General features: G+C 36.8%; 1 protein-coding gene across 6 annotated transcripts in view; it reads left to right on the top strand.

The window, feature by feature from the left end:
- The window catches only part of ano2b (anoctamin 2b), a 91,678-nt gene that overhangs the window by 45,582 nt on the left and 30,201 nt on the right, over positions 1-15,895 (top strand). For all 6 annotated transcript variants that reach the window (XM_024293307.2, XM_036212973.1, XM_024293305.2 and 3 more), the window contains 5 exons: positions 9,960-10,034; positions 10,407-10,608; positions 13,674-13,785; positions 13,905-13,962; positions 14,032-14,132. In XM_024293307.2, coding sequence (XP_024149075.1) covers positions 9,960-10,034; positions 10,407-10,608; positions 13,674-13,785; positions 13,905-13,962; positions 14,032-14,132 — 548 coding nt within the window. The remainder of the gene's footprint in view (positions 1-9,959; positions 10,035-10,406; positions 10,609-13,673; positions 13,786-13,904; positions 13,963-14,031; positions 14,133-15,895) is intronic.

Below are 15,895 nucleotides of genomic sequence, written 5' to 3'. Positions count from 1 at the left end.
TCTAACTTGTATTATTTTGACGAAATTTTTTTACTCTATTTTTATGGAGAGTAAAATATTGAAAGTTATTTAGGGTTTAAATTGATTTATTCTGGAATAATATTCCTGTCTATTTATTATACATAGTTGTGTTAAAAAGTTACGGTTTTAAAGTAAAAAAAAATAGCATTCTGCAAGTTTTTGGATTACTTTGTCATTTACAAAATTTTTTAGGACTATTTTGAAGTTTAGATTAATACGCTAGCTTGCTTTCAGCTAATTTAGGCTTTTCTTTTTAAGTTTTTTAAGGCTATTTAGGAGTTTAGCTAATTTTTACATGCTAGCCGTTTTGGCTAATTTAGGCTTTTTTTCTTTTTTTTTTAGACTAATTTGGCATTTAGTGAATATTTTAGCTGGCTATCAGCACTAGCATCTTCAGCGGTCAAATTCATCTTACAGCATTCACACTAGCATTATCACAGGTAATGCTATATATCAACTTCATAATTATGCTAAAAAGTTAAGTTTTAAAAATGTTAAAAATGTGTTCATTAATTGTTTATCCTGTTCGGCCCGCGCTCTAAGGTGTATCTTGAATTTTTGCCCCTTGTGCGATTGAGTTTGACTTCCCCTGGATTAGAGAAAAGCACAATTTGCTGTTTTCTATCCTGTTTTTATGGATCAACAGCAATAAAAAAATAATGGACATCCTTCATAAATAAGAATACACACATATCACCCAAACCACAATAACTACTGGATCATATGGTTAAATTTTTTAAAATCAAGTTTATGTGACCTAAAATGTTTAAGCTCTAGAAATATATTTAATATGTTTTTATTAACACATAACTGTCTGTATTATTAGGTTTGTTAGTTCTGTGCAGTTCCACTTGAGAACTAAAGGGGGCCCTGGTGAACAGTTTAACAGGAACAAATGACAGGTGAAAGGTCACCGGTGAGGTCGATTGATGTGTAAGTGGCCAAGCCATTGTCATCTAGTTGTTGAGCCTCAAAATCCAAAGTTGTGTCCATTTTCACGTCGGCACGCCACTTGAGTTTGAATTAATCAGAGCTAAAAGCAGCAATCCTTCAGTTCAGGTCTTTGGTTCAAATTTGGCTCCATCTGTTGTGACTCCACGAGGAAAACAGAGTAATTACCCTCTTGATTTGACAAACATGAGTTCTTCCATTTTGACTGTAAGTGTGAATGATGCAGGTGGAATCTCAATAATAGACATTTGCTGTCTTTCCATTTGAAAGCATCGCACCTTTTTGCTGATTGTCATTTAAAGCCTAAGGTTTGTAACTTTTTCACTCTTCAATTTGTATGGAAATATTTGTTGACAACCGTAGGCCTCACATGATACTGCCGCTGCCATGTTTTACAGTAGAGAATTTAACCGTGGCGTAACAGAGTTTTATGGCTTCTAACTGTTTATGTTTTTGCTTGACACACTGTAAAAAGTGAAACATTGTATTAATTTACAAAAGTTCTGTTATTGGTTACATTTAAAATTTATTTAAATTAAACGTTTAAATTGATGGTTTACATAATATGAAAAATAATATTTTTTAATGTAACAAATTACAGGCATTTTTGTTAATTAACATAATGTTTCATTTTTACAGAGTAGAAACTTTCTCCCCGTCTTTCTTTGTGAACACTTTTGACTTTGCAATGAATTATGAGAAGAAATCACAACACAAAGCAAACATTTTTGAGTTGTAAATCAGAATCCTAAAGAAAGGAAAAAAGTCCTTTCTTTGAAAATAGATTGTTCTACTTAATCCTAATCCTAATTTTAAAGTCGCTCAGAATTCTTTAAAAAATGCAGAATTTAAAGAGAGTGGTCAGAATAATGAGGATATTCCCAGACTTCAAAGAAATAAAACAGAATCAAGAGAAAATGTTCTTGCCTTGCCTTAAAAACCACAAAAAAGTGAGAATGATCCGAGACAATTAAAGATTTAGTAACAAAAATAAGAATTTCCGGATTACAGTCAGAGTTCTAAATCATTTTAAAGACTTTTTAGTATAAGAATAAAATTAGAAAATTAAAGTGAAATAAAAAACAGTGTTTTGAGTTTATTGTCAAAGTCTTAAAATTAATATTAAAATTAAAAAAAAATCTACTTTAAAAACAACTACAACATTGTTGAACAAAAAAAAATTGAAAGTGTAAAAATTCTGAAATTCTCAAGGTTTTAGTAAAGAAGGATAACTCTTATCAGAGTAATAGGTCAGAATCTGAAAAATAAATCCAGTTTTCAAGAAAAAAGGTACCATATTAAAAAATATGACAAGAATTTGAATTGTGAGATTTATTTTGAAGAATTAAAGAAAATAAGAAAAATAAAAGACTATTTTCGATGTAATGAGGTTCCTTAAAAATCTTTATAAACACATTATTAATATGTTTATAGGGTGTTAGTAAGACATTTATTACTACAATAAGCCAAATAAGATTTATTAACATATTTAATAATATCCATTAACATCTAAACTGAGACAATTGTCCCTAAAGGTTATGCTAATAAACTGCTTACAAGCTCAACAAATGGATGAACTATTTTTGTGTTTTGCAGCACCTGGTCTAAAGTCTTACCCTATTTCCCTTTTTTCCTCCTGTGACATTTATCCTTTATCGTACTAAACTGTTGCCCCAAAGCAAAATCCATTTTCAGATGGATATTTGTAGAGCATGCGTGTTCTTTGTAAAACAATTCATTATAAATTAATCTAAGAACAGTGTCTGGTATTTTTCTTTGCAGGAAGACGACCCTTCTTTGATCTAACAATCCTCCTACTGTTTGTAGAATAATCTCAATATGATTTATTTTGAAAAAAAAAACGTTTTTTTCTAGCATTTGAAGCCAAAACAATCAAAACCATTTTCGTGAAAGCCTAAAATCCTGACAAATAAAAACAAGGAGAAGCTGAAAAAAGTAATGGGATAAAAGAAGAGGAGGGCCGCTTGAGTGGCAGTGATGCATGCTGGGTAGGAAGCAAGATTAGTGACCATTGCAATGAACGTTCCCTTTTCCACTCTTGAAGCATTAGATGTGTTACCTGACACATGGAGATGATGCTCCAGTTTAGCCGTGTTTCAGAGGTGTGAGTGAGCGGGAGGTCGTCCAATCAGAGCCGCAGAAGCTGCAGGAGACACTTCATCAGGCCGCGGGCTGCTCGGGAGATTCAGGCTCTGACACATGGGCTTTTATCCAGGTTTATTAACCCAGCCTACGTGTTATCTGCAGTGACAGACACGGCGCTGTCAAAGCTTTTCAGATCACCTATAGATTTAGGACACGTCTCTGTTCATAACACCAGCTCCACGTAGGAAGATAAACAGGATTTGATTTGGGGAAAGCCTGCATAAGCGCACACAGATTCAGAAGATTATATTACAATCCCCACATGACCGTTCCTCCTGCAGCTGACAACACAACAACACATTTGATTTGAATTCTTTTCAATGTGTGGAACAAATTGTACAGTTTACAGTATTGTTCAAAAGCATAAGGGCAAAGTACAACACACTTTTTTCCACTTTATTTATAATCTAATTCTGAAGGAAGTTTTGTTTTGAAAAACCACTAGATTCTCTCCACCATATGTAACTCCTTCTGCTGAAGATGTTAGTGATGATAGCTGAAGATGCTGAAATTGATAGCTGAAAACGCTAAAGCTGATTACCAGCTAAAATACTAGCTAAATTCCAAATTAGCCTAAAAAATTAAAAAAATACTTAGGTTAGCCAAAACAGCTAGCATGTAGCTGAAATATTCGCTAAACTCCAAAATAGCCTAAAAAATCTTAGTAATAAAAACAATATAATCCAAAATGCAGAATTACCATTTTTAAAACTTTGAAGCTGTAACTATTTAATATAATTATGAATAATAAAAAGGCAGGAATATTATTCCAGAATAAATCAACTTGAACCTTAAATAACTTTCAATATTTTACTCTCCATAAAAATATATTTTGTCAAATTTATACAAGTTAGAAATAAGCGCGAGATAACATCGAGCCATAAATAACAATAAGATAAAATGACCTGGGCCTTAACTTTGTCCCATGTGCTCTAAAGGTATCAGATTGTATTTGAGACATTTTTTAAATATGTCTAAAAAATACTTTATTTCCATAATTTGCCCTTTCAAAATAACACAAAACTAAATTTTGGCATCTGCAAAAATGTGGGTACCCTGCAGAGTTTATAGTATGCTCCGCCCCCTTCTGAAAAGCTGAGATCTGACAGTGTCATGGATTGTTCACAATCCTTGGTTTCGGGATCCGGGTGTGGACACAAACGCAGGACACACGCTGTTTAAAAGGTCCTCGTTCAATTTTTGGCTGAAAGAGTTGAACAGGTTAGAAACCTGGCAGCACTCGAGAAGGGACACGAGACGACCTGGCGACAGGCATAGGAAATATGCAGCTAATAACAGAAATAAAGAGGTGCACCCAGTAAGAGAGCAGGAGAACCAGGTGGGAAAAAGGAAGGAATCAACCCCCCTGAAACGAGAGGAAGGCGGAAACAAAAGTAACAACAAAAACCGGAAACACAACTATATCCGACAAGATTTCAGTCTCACAGATTTGAAATAATCATGTGACCTCACTCCAACAATCAGCATCTTCTAAGCAGTTGAGTAGAACACTGAAACTGAAAATAGTTTATACAAACATGAGTAGGCTGAAAGAAGATAGCAAAGCCTTTTCAGATTCCAATATTCTCTGTTCAGAATGTCACTAAGAAATGTCAGTCAACAGGAACAGTTGGGCCCAGATCTGGAAGACCAAGAACATTCCCAGACAGAGCAGCTGCAGGGTTGTGAGAAAAGCAAGTCCAAACCCAGATCTGACTGCAGGATCCTCCAGAAAGAGCTGTCACAAGATACAAATATGGAAGAGTCATCAGAAGTAAACCGATTCTACATCCTCACTTCAAGATTCAATATTTGAAGTTCATAAATGAACATGTAAACAAGCCTGATGCATTTTGGAAACAAGTTCTGTGGACTGACCCGGTTCAAATGGAAAGGTTTCTTTGGAGAAGAACGGGTCCAGAGTTTAATGAACAGAACCTCTGTCCAACATGATTGAAAGTCTATGGTTAGACCTGAACAGAGCAGTGAGTGACAGACGTCCCAGGAGTCCAGAGAACCGGAAGAATGGATGAAGATTCCTAAAACTGAGACTCTTGGCTGGATACAAAAAGCCTTTAAAGCTGTGATACTTGTCGGGGGGGCAGTACTCAAACCTATGGACACTCCATTATTTTGTTTTTGGTTATTTTGAAGGGATACATTATGTAAATGAAGCCTATTTTTTGACACATAACTGATGCCTTTAGAACAATGTTACATTTTTCCCAGAGTTCTTTTAAGCACAATAATAGAACATTTTAACTGGGGTGCCCAAACTTTTGATCCCCACCGTACGCCCACTACTTTACATGCGGCTTCGCCAACCACTAATTTGAAGCCCACAATGGCAACTTTAACTAAAAAAAAGAAAAAAAAAAGTATTTGGAATGTTTATTTTTTGGCAGATAAGATCCAACGAGGAAACAGAAGAGCCGACATCTTCAGAATAAAAGAAATCTACATTTAACAAACAAGATCTTTGAGTCTTTACTCAAGATGAGGATTTATTGTGACCGTTGTTCTCACAGACCATAATAATAATGCAGAATATTCAGAAGCCGGCTGATGTTACGAGAATCTGCTAATAAAGTTAATCAAGATTCACAAAAAGACCATCCCGCACTTCTACCACATTCTTGAACAAGTGTCACATGACCGGCGTGAACGTTGCATTATGGATAATGAACTCATTAAGCGAACTTACGTGACCATTTGGTAAAAAAACCTTCTGATTTATGACTTTGGGCACAGAGAGAGTGATCGGAGGCTGTGAGTGACAAAGAGGAATCAAACTGCGCCTGGGTCTCTTTCACGAGGGCTTTGTTGGGCTTCCCCCTGTGGACTCAACAAGCCAAATATAACACCTGACCCATTTACTTCCTCCCCCGCTGATGGTGTCCCAACCATCCACCCTCTGAAGGTCCTTTTATCTTCCAGATAGTCCGTTTGTTTGCCTGAGTGTGAGTCTTTTGTTTTGTTATTACACAACTTCACCCCTAAAACAGAAATATCTGGACCTCACAGTTTGAGAGATAATTCACCTCAGAGTTTTGTCTTTGTAAGATAGACTGATAAAAATAGCTTCTTTTAGTGGTAGATCTAAGCTGCCATGTTTCATTTGCTGACAGTTTAAAAGGAAAAGACGGCAAATGCGGGATTTCTTTGGAGTTTACAGTAAAAAGGTCTTGTCTCTTAGAAGAACCTGGTAGCACATGGTCATGCAGCAAGGTGGCGTTCAAACATCTTTCTGGACATACCTGCGTCAAATATTTGATCAATAAGTGGATGTGCTGAGTCATCATTCACAGCAGGATATTTAGATAAAACTTGGGTTGGGAACCGATTGGGCTCTAAGCAGCGAAATACAGCACCGTTTTCAGTTTTCGTAGAACCACGTAAATCATAGCGGTTCTTACTTGGAACCGAACTTCGGTGCCCAACCCTAGTCAAAACTGAAATAGATAACATATCAGGACCAAGATCGCTGCCATCAAGCATGGTAGGGAAGTAGTGGTGATTTGGACTAGTTGATCCATGAATGTGCCTGAATTCTTTGAAAGTGGGGGTCAGTGGGGATCACACGCTTTTACGGAGGCATCTGTTTGGTCAGTTTACAACTAGAATATAAAAATACATTGAGAAAAATAGGTTTAGCGAGGGCATGTTATAGAAAGGTTATTCTGACCAATAGAATGACAGGTTCATGTTTATTTCTCTACAGAAGTTCATGGAATTTTGGCTTTTTAGTAATTAGCAGGTACTTCCTGTTTGGAACACGAGGGGGGAGGGGTCACACTGTCCAGTGATATACTGTCTATGGCAGTAGCTCAATAAACTAATTAGGTGGAGATAGAAAAGTATGAACAAATGCACACAGGAGTAACAGGCTTCACAGGAGCTAAGTTGCTATGCTACATCTGGGCAGCAGCGTTCAGTGAAGACTAAACTGTACGCCGCCAGGTTGTAGGTTTACGTCCAAGTTAGATTTAGACCACCCTGCTTAAATTCCAGTTCTTTCTTCACCTGAACACACCTGATCCAGGTAATCAGGAATGAGACTGACCACAAAACACAACACCCAAAGGTTTCACGAAGAATTGTCTCATTTAAAAGTTTGTTAACTCAAGAAGTTTTCAACCAATAGTGTGGGTTCATCTCTTATATGCAGTTATTTAACTACAAACGTTTGTGTACTTCCAATACAATAACCCGGTAGTTATGGCAGAGCAGTACATTTGTAGTACTTCTCAAAGTATCTGCAACAAAATACTAAGAGGCCTAACCAGTGTGGAATTTATAAACTAATGCTCCCAAATAAATAGAAGATAAAAAGATAAAAGTTTTACAGCAGCAGGTTATTTTATCACGTGTTTTGCTGATTTGACATTTCATTACTTCTATCAAACTTCTCTTAAGTTTTGAGAGTTTTGCTCGTTCCACTTCCTAGATTCTTTTTAAATGCACAAAAGCACTAAAGTAAATTAAACCCTGAAGTAAATTGGACTCAAGAGTAAATCATGCAGGGACTGCTCTCGTTTAGGGGGAAAGTAATCTTCATGGAAATGGTTTTAAATATTCTGCAGAGCAGGGCGCCCCCACATGGCAGTATCTGTGTCCTGCAGCAATTTCTACAATGATCAGTCTGTTTGCGTGTGCTGGAGTTCTGAAGATCTGGTGGAAATATGTCCTTGTTCTTTGGGTTCATAACTGATGAACAAAAAAATAAGACAAAATAGACCAAGATTTACGAAGAAGAATATTTCAGACTTTATCAGACGTCATATCTAGAACATCAGTGTAGTGCAGAGACAGAGGATGGATAGAAACTACAGGAGCCGTTTAAAAGGCTGCATGGTGCTCAAAGATCCACTAGATGGCAGCATTTTTCTTTCTATTAGATACGTTTTTTCATCTCAAACAATTTTCTTCTTTTGTTTGGATGAATCTTAAAAAATGTGTCTGTCTGCATTGCTGCAGTCTGTGGGGTCGCCCAGACTATGTTTACTTCACTTTAGTTTGATGGAAGTACTTTAGGATTACTTTCTTTTGTTAAGTAACGTGTAAAATATCTGATTTGTAAATCTACAAACTTTCCTTTTAGTATTTTGTGATTTTTTTTATTTGTATGGATAATAAATATGTAAAAATGACAAGCTCCATGGTGAGAATAAGACAGACGATGGTTTAAAGATGACATGGCTTTAATGGTTCAAGTCTGAGACTTTATTATCAGCTTAAATCAACAGTGGAATGCACTTCACTGCTTTTTTCCTCCAAAGAGTCATATTGATAAGATAGTATTTCATTTTTTAACTTTCCTTTTAACATTTTTGAAAAGTTTGCCAATATTTTATTATAAACTTGCATTAGAGTTACTTCTTGTTTTGGGTTGGATTGTGGTGTTTTTTGTTTTGTCTCTTAATTTTTCTGTTTCACAAAATTTGAAAAAAAACAAGATTTCTCAAAAATATTCAGAATGATTTGAATTTTCTTTTAGATTTTTTAGAAAATAAGTGCAAAAAAGTGACACAACTGTAGATGTGGGTAGTGACCGATTTGATCTTTCCAACAAATGTTGTGTAAGTGTTGTAGCATGTCGTGAGTGGAAACACCAGCGTAATTTGAGTCCAAATTCTGCTCTGAGCTCATGTGACATACACAGTGGGGTACTTTATGTACAACTCAAAGTACAGATTGTTGCCGTATTCTTCAGAAATGACCTTGTTGTCAGCTGTCATTAAAGTTGAAGAGTTTCACATTAGTCATTCTAAGAATAATTTAAACTTTCTCTATTGTTGTCAGTAGACTTTTGTAAGTTTAAGTATCAAAGCTTTTCTTTGCTTTCTCTTCATTATAAAAGAAAATTTGGATTTTCTGGTTTTTAACATTATATTGATTTATATCAAGTTCATCGACTCGTATTAAATGTTTAGTAATCATTCACACTACATTGATTCTCCTGCTCCTTTCAGTATGTTTTTCAGCACATAAAAACGTAATCACACTTTCAGTGATTTTAGCCATCTTGGTATCAAAACATTCAGCTTGTTTAGCACGTTACTGTTTGAGTTTTTGGTATTCATAAACTTTATCGTTTTTGAAATATTGAGCAAAATCGGCCCCATAGGAAATATACGAAAGCCTTTAAACTCATTATTTTAAGTAGATTAGCAACAAATCTTTAAACATATTCATGGGCTATGTTTTGAATTTATCATAGTAATAAAAAAATATGGAATTTAGCTATTATTTCTGTAACATGCTAACGTTTTTGGCTAATTTGTTATGTACCGAGGGTTTTTTTAGGATAATTTTGAGTTTAGCTTCTATTTTAGCAACAGGCTAAGTTTTTGTCTAATTTAGTTTACTGAGGACTTTTTGGCTATTTTGGAGTTTAGCTAATATTTAAGAAACATACAACATATTTTTGCCAAATTGGCATGTATAAGGGATCTTTAGCAATTTTACTACCATTTTTTTAGAAATTTTGGTCAACTATAGCACTTTTTATTAGTTATTGTATGAAATTTCCAAAATTTTAGCAAATTTAACATTTTCCAAAAAACTTTTGCATTTTTTAGTAAATCCTTTCCACACTTAAAGTAAATTGAGTCAGCAAAAAGCATTCACACTAGCATTATCACAGGTAATGCAACTTTCCTAGTTTATGTTTTTTTTAATTCTCTTTTTTCCTCTTCACTCCTTTTCATTGAGCTCTCAGCTGCAGGACATATTTTACATCAGAGGAACCCGACCCGTCAGCTGTTAAACTAAAATGTTTCTTTTTTTCTCTTTTTCTCTGTGCTTATCTGTTACGTTAGCCTCCTGTTGATAAGCTGACCTGGAAAGACCGTCTCCCAGGATACTTGATCAACGTTACCTCCATCCTTTTCATGGTAAGGCCATAGAAAACGTGGTTAAATATTAGGGGTGTAACACATCACAAAACTCACGGTTCAGATCAAGTAAAAGTTTTAAGATCACGGTTTGGATCATTCTTCCAATCAGTAAAAAGGGAAAAAAAAACAATAAGATAGAAACCTAAAATTGTTGTTTTTATTTTTTTAAGTTTCAAAACAGATTTGATAAAACACATGAAGTAGTCCAAACCACAAGTATACACGTGTGTGCAGAACCATTGCTAATGATCCATTACATGACTATTAAATATTGACCAAAGCACTTTAAATGTAGACAATATTGTTAGTGGTTGTCAAACAGAAGAATTTGCTGATATTGAAAATAATGGTTTCTTTCTTTGGTTCTAGTTTGGGCTGACATTTTCAGCGGTTTTCAGCGTCATCATCTACCGGATCACAGTGTCAGCCCTGATGGCGATGAGCCCGGACCCAGAAATCAAGTCCAATGTTCGGGTAACAGTGACGGCCACCGCAGTCATCATCAATCTTGTGGTTATCCTGATTCTGGACGAAATCTACGGAGCAGTGGCACAGTGGCTGACGGAGCTAGGTACAGACTTTTTAAGGTGATCTGTGACCTTAGGAAACATCTAAAGAGGAAGAATTGACCCAAATGAAGTAAGCAAGCAAAAGATGGCTGCTGGAGATGAATGTTTTACTCTGAGTTTGTCACTGATGCTTCAGGCATCATCAGCAACACTGCCTGTCTGCAGTCTTGCTGCATGGTGCACTAGGCGAAACGTGATATTGGTTATGTCAAACTTTTGAATTATTTTATTTAGGGTTTTAATTATTAATTTTTTTTAACATTTTAAATGAATTGAGTGGTGTGTTAAACTTAAAAAAAAAAAAAAAAAGTCATTGCAATCTGACCCCCCCTTCAGCAGATGGCACCCTAGGCGGCTGCCTAGCGCGCCTATGCTGAGGGTCGGCCCTGTACGTCTGAGTCCATCAACAAGGGAAACCATGTAATAGGCTTTAAATTCTAAACATGTGATACACTGTTGTATTTGTGTATCGGTCAATACCATATACGTACAAATGGTACTAATGCTAGACTTAGCAAGAAGGTTAACATCTGTACGCTTAAACAACACGCAAGGGTAGAAGAGGTGAAGCACAGGCGTTTCATACAGATTTGTCCTTCTTTCAACACCTCGAAACCTGGTCACTACACAAGGGGCTCGTTAGTGCTGATCAACTGATGAGTGGCGAACCATCCAGGATTTATTGTACCTTCATCCAACAGTATTTTGGATAGACTCCAACCACATAACCCCTGAATCGTTTGGGTTAGGGGTGTGACGGATCACAAAACTCGGATCGGATCGTGTCACGGTTTAAGGGTCACGGTTTGGAACCCAAAAAAATGCACATTTCTTCTTTGGCTTTGAAGAACTTCTTTTTTCAAATATATGTTTTAAAGCTTTTCAAAAAAGTAAGTTTAGGAATTATCTTATTTTTTACTACTGTTTTTTTTTACTGATCCGCAAAATTTTCCAAACCGCGAGTCTTGTGATTCGTTACACTTTTACTGTCCAGTTTAAGCACCGTCACAGCTGAATCTGATCTTGTTTTCAAGCCGCTCAAAGCGTAGTTACACTTTCTGAACGAAGAGACTACAGCTCACCACAAAACAAACTAGTGTTTCGACAAGGATTTCAACCCAACTGGCCCCTTCTCTATTGAGCTGTGTTAGAGAACATCTTCTGGACCTTCCAGGACCTGGATTTAACAGTTTTTCTATTTATTTCCTCGGTATTATGTCTGTTACATTGCAGACAGTAGATGGCAAATTGTCTGTTTATCGGATCTCTGCAAACTAACTGTGATAAGAGGCAGTTTGATCCATGTGAGGAAAAACAGGCATGGAAAAAGGCAGAGGTGTGGTCAAAAACAGGCTAAGGTCAAAAGCTCCGAGCAAGGCAGGATAACGAGGAAAACAGGCAAGTTGTCAAACACCAGCGAAATTAAACATAAGCAAATGCTAAGACTGTCTGCAAGGCAAAAACAAGACTTCACACTGAAGCAGTGGCTGAGGTGGTGTAACGTTCACAGGTTGTGCAAAGTCCCAGGAACTCAGCAGAGAGAAAAAAAAGAAAAAGAGGATGGCAACAAAAACTCACGACTAGATGACGTTTGGGGCTCCAACAGTGTTCGTCTTCTTTATTAATCTTTTTAAAGCCCGGTTGGACGGCTAATGTCACGAATATACATATAAAAAAAACAAGAGCTGCACAACCTGAGGGTTACAATACAAAAAAAAAGAGAGTATGTCTTGTCCCAGCGACAATGTGCACACTTAGTCCCACGCGGCTCTATGACATCATCATCAGTGGACATATGAAAGTCCTAAATGAGCCAGTCCAACCCCCTGACTATTACAGTGGGTTTCAATGCCAGGTGTACTGATGATGATAGAAACCAGCTGTGCAGACAGGAAGCTGTGGCAGTGGCTGATGGGAGTTGTAGTAAGGAGACAGCAGGGTTAAAACTATATGTATCACTATATCTTTAATAGCTAACTTTAAACTTGACCAATAAAAGAGCATAGTCGTTGTATTGCCTGGGACTCTTCTGAAAGAAACTGCTTCTCCTCTGCTTTCATTCCTCTTAAGGAGACTAAGGATCTAAGCTCTTGACCTGTACCTGTCCCACTACTTTTCAGCTTGATCCCACTAATCTCCTTTACTCCTATGTGAACCAGCAGTTATGCATGTGACAAATGCTTCGCTGGACCATGGATACTCTCCCACCAGGCTTGAAAAGGCTCAAATTGACTTCTACTTAAGCACTTCAGCACTCATCAGGGGCTTGCTCCCGCCACTGAGTTCCACACTTTCAGCTAGAGACACCATTCAAACGTTAAAATGTTCAGCTATTTTTCAGGGTAATTTGGAATTCAGCTTTTATTTTAGCAACGTGTCAGCTGTTTTTGGTTAATTCAGACTTTTTGAAGTTCTTTAGGCAAATTTGGAGTTTAGCTTATATTTTAGCTTTATGCTTGATATTTTGTCAAAATTAGCCTTTTTTAAAGTCCCTTAGGCAAATTTTGTGTTTAGCTAATATTTTAGCATTATGCTAGCTGTTTTGCCAAAATTACACATTTTTACATTTTTTTTTGTGGCTAATTTGGTATTTAGCTAATATTTTGGCAAGCTTTCTGATTTGTTTTCAGCTATTAGCTTGAGCCTTTTCAGCCATCAGCTCTGGCATCTTGTGCACTTTAATCAATTGATAATCAATTTCCGTCCCTAGTTAAAATACTTTTGTGCCTCTAAATATGTGAGAGAAAGAAAGTTGCTCTGCCTTAAGTTGGCAGTCTAATAAAAGTTTGATGTGTTTCTCCACCAGCCTTCCCATTAGTCGTCCCACGAGGTTCCAGCCACATTTACCTTCACATTCACGGCTTTTAAAGCTGAAGGAAAAAACTACTTTTCAATGTAAAAAGTGCCAGTTTTTTACCTACTTCCAGCACAGTCATCATGTCAGGACCTCGTCGTCATGTGGTCTCAACACTCCACTGAGACATGGGTGTTGAACCCTCCAAACACAGTCTTTTCCTAGCTTTTGCCGACCTCTGACCTCGTGAAACCATCCCGTTCTGTTTTTCAGAGATTCCCAAAACAGAGACCAACTTCGAGGAGCGGCTCATCATGAAAGCCTTCATGCTCAAGTTCATGAACGCGTACGCTCCCATCTTTTACGTGGCGTTCTTCAAAGGACGGTAAGAAGTGCATTTGTGTTTTCATGTATTTCATCACTTTAATGTGACATTTCTGCAGAATACAAATCAAACTAACCGCTTTTCTATCTCTTCTCTGCCGTTCTTCCTCGTTTCTGCAGATTTGTGGGTCGACCTGGGAGTTACGTTTACGTATTCAACAATTACCGCATGGAGGAGGTTTGTTCTTTCCGTTTTCCAACTATTTTGATTGGGATCTGGATACCTATAGCACCATGTCTTCCCCAGTGTGCTCCAGGAGGCTGCCTCATTGAGCTGTGCATCCAGCTCAGCATTATCATGCTGGGAAAACAGCTGATCCAAAACAACATATTTGAGATCGGCATCCCGTAAGTCGGTCCTTTATCCTTATCTCATCCACAGCTTTAAAGTTAGTCATGCAATGCTTTCCATTTTCAGAATTGTTTGCTGTAAAGTCCAAACAGCTTTTTTCGGTCTCCTGCAAACACACATAATTACCCACAAGCATGTTCAGGATTCCCTCCAAAAACATTCCTGCCGTGTCGGCACTAATGATAGCTTTGATTCTACATGCAAAACCTGAAGGTCAGAGTTCAGCTTTGTTTCTAACAACTGTCACACAACTCCTGGCTGCAGGCGCTGCTTTTACTGATGCTGTAAGCACAGCTTAACCCCCTGACCTTCAGATAAGTGCTATAAAACAATCTGCATGAGGGATCAGGGAGCTGTGACGCATGCAATAACACCATCAACATACCACCTACTGATCTGCTTCACACTCCGGCACCCAAATGTTTTCACACCTGGAAGTCAACTCAGGACTTCATCTTCTGAGGTGAAAAAAGCAAAAGTTTGCACAAGTCCTTAGAAGCATAAAGGAATCACTGAATACTTCTTACCTGGGATGAACTTTTGTGAGTGACCCGTTAAAGTAGTCAGTTGTGACCAAACATTTTGCAGAAAAAGCCAGATTTGGTGAGATGAAAATGTGTGAGGGACAACCAATCAGCCTGCATCCTTAAATACAAAAAAACAACAACAAAAAAAGACATTAAATCAAGATTCTACTAAAATTCAAATTTTTACAAAGGTTACTGGGAATTCTGTATTCGAAGAACCAAAAGAAAATGGAAAAAAGTCTGTCTGGGGAAAAAAAAACTACTTTTGTCAACATAAAATTATTAATTGTCTTGCTACTTTAATGTGGGGTACCACTCTGTGTCAATGGCTTTTATTTGTAAAATAGACGATTTTATAATTTTATTTTTGCTTTATTGTGTCCCCCCAAAAATTGAAGTTCTAGCTACAGCAGTTCAAGGAAAAAGCGGGGTAAATTAATTAAAAAAATGTCTTCTTTCCCAGATAAGAAGCCAGAAAAAAATGATGCCTATTATTCACATTCTAACAAGAAACGCATGGTTTGCTTAAGTACAAACCACAGACACACTTGTTTTTAATTTTATTAAAGGAAAAACCTGCACTTGTTCTGGTTGTTTTATCTGTCAACTTTCCTTTTTTACTACGGTTAACATTTTAGAAATTATGTATTATTTATTAATTTTATATATTTTTCTCAAAACTGCCGTGGAAACCCTTTCTTCAAATTGAATGTGCTTCTTGTCATGAAGTGTCTGTCCTGAGCGCTGCACAGCGGGCGCCATGAGAGCGTCACAGCTCATTATCCGTTGTGTATCATACGGAATCGTGCAGCTCCTCCGTCAAATCACCAACTAAGCTGCAAAAGATGCGGACGTCTCCTTGTGTTTTCAAACAGAAAAAAAAGTCCAGCTGCTCACTTTGTTAGAATGGTTATTTAAAAAAAATAGTAATTAGTAAATAAAAAGAATTCTTGTTCTCATCTATTGTGGTGTTTTTAATGACTTATCGCGTTTGTTGGATTGTGCTTTATCGCATAATTTAGATTTAATGGAAACAGTGTCATGCGAAACTGTGTTTTTTGAAAGTCCTAAAATTTCAATAAAGTTTTGCGCAAATGTTTCATGGAAACGCAGCTAGTGTTGCCACAAGTTTACAACAGCTATAATGTAATTTAGCCAATCACAATGAAGAGATTGTACACACAGCTTTTAAAAATTGGGGTGTAGAGAAAAATCGATTTGGTGACATATTT

Source organism: Oryzias melastigma, linkage group LG7, assembly GCF_002922805.2.
Source record: "Oryzias melastigma strain HK-1 linkage group LG7, ASM292280v2, whole genome shotgun sequence".
NCBI lineage: Eukaryota > Metazoa > Chordata > Actinopteri > Beloniformes > Adrianichthyidae > Oryzias > Oryzias melastigma.
Note: the sequence above shows the minus strand (reverse complement) of the source record. Positions and strands in the feature narration are given on the sequence as shown.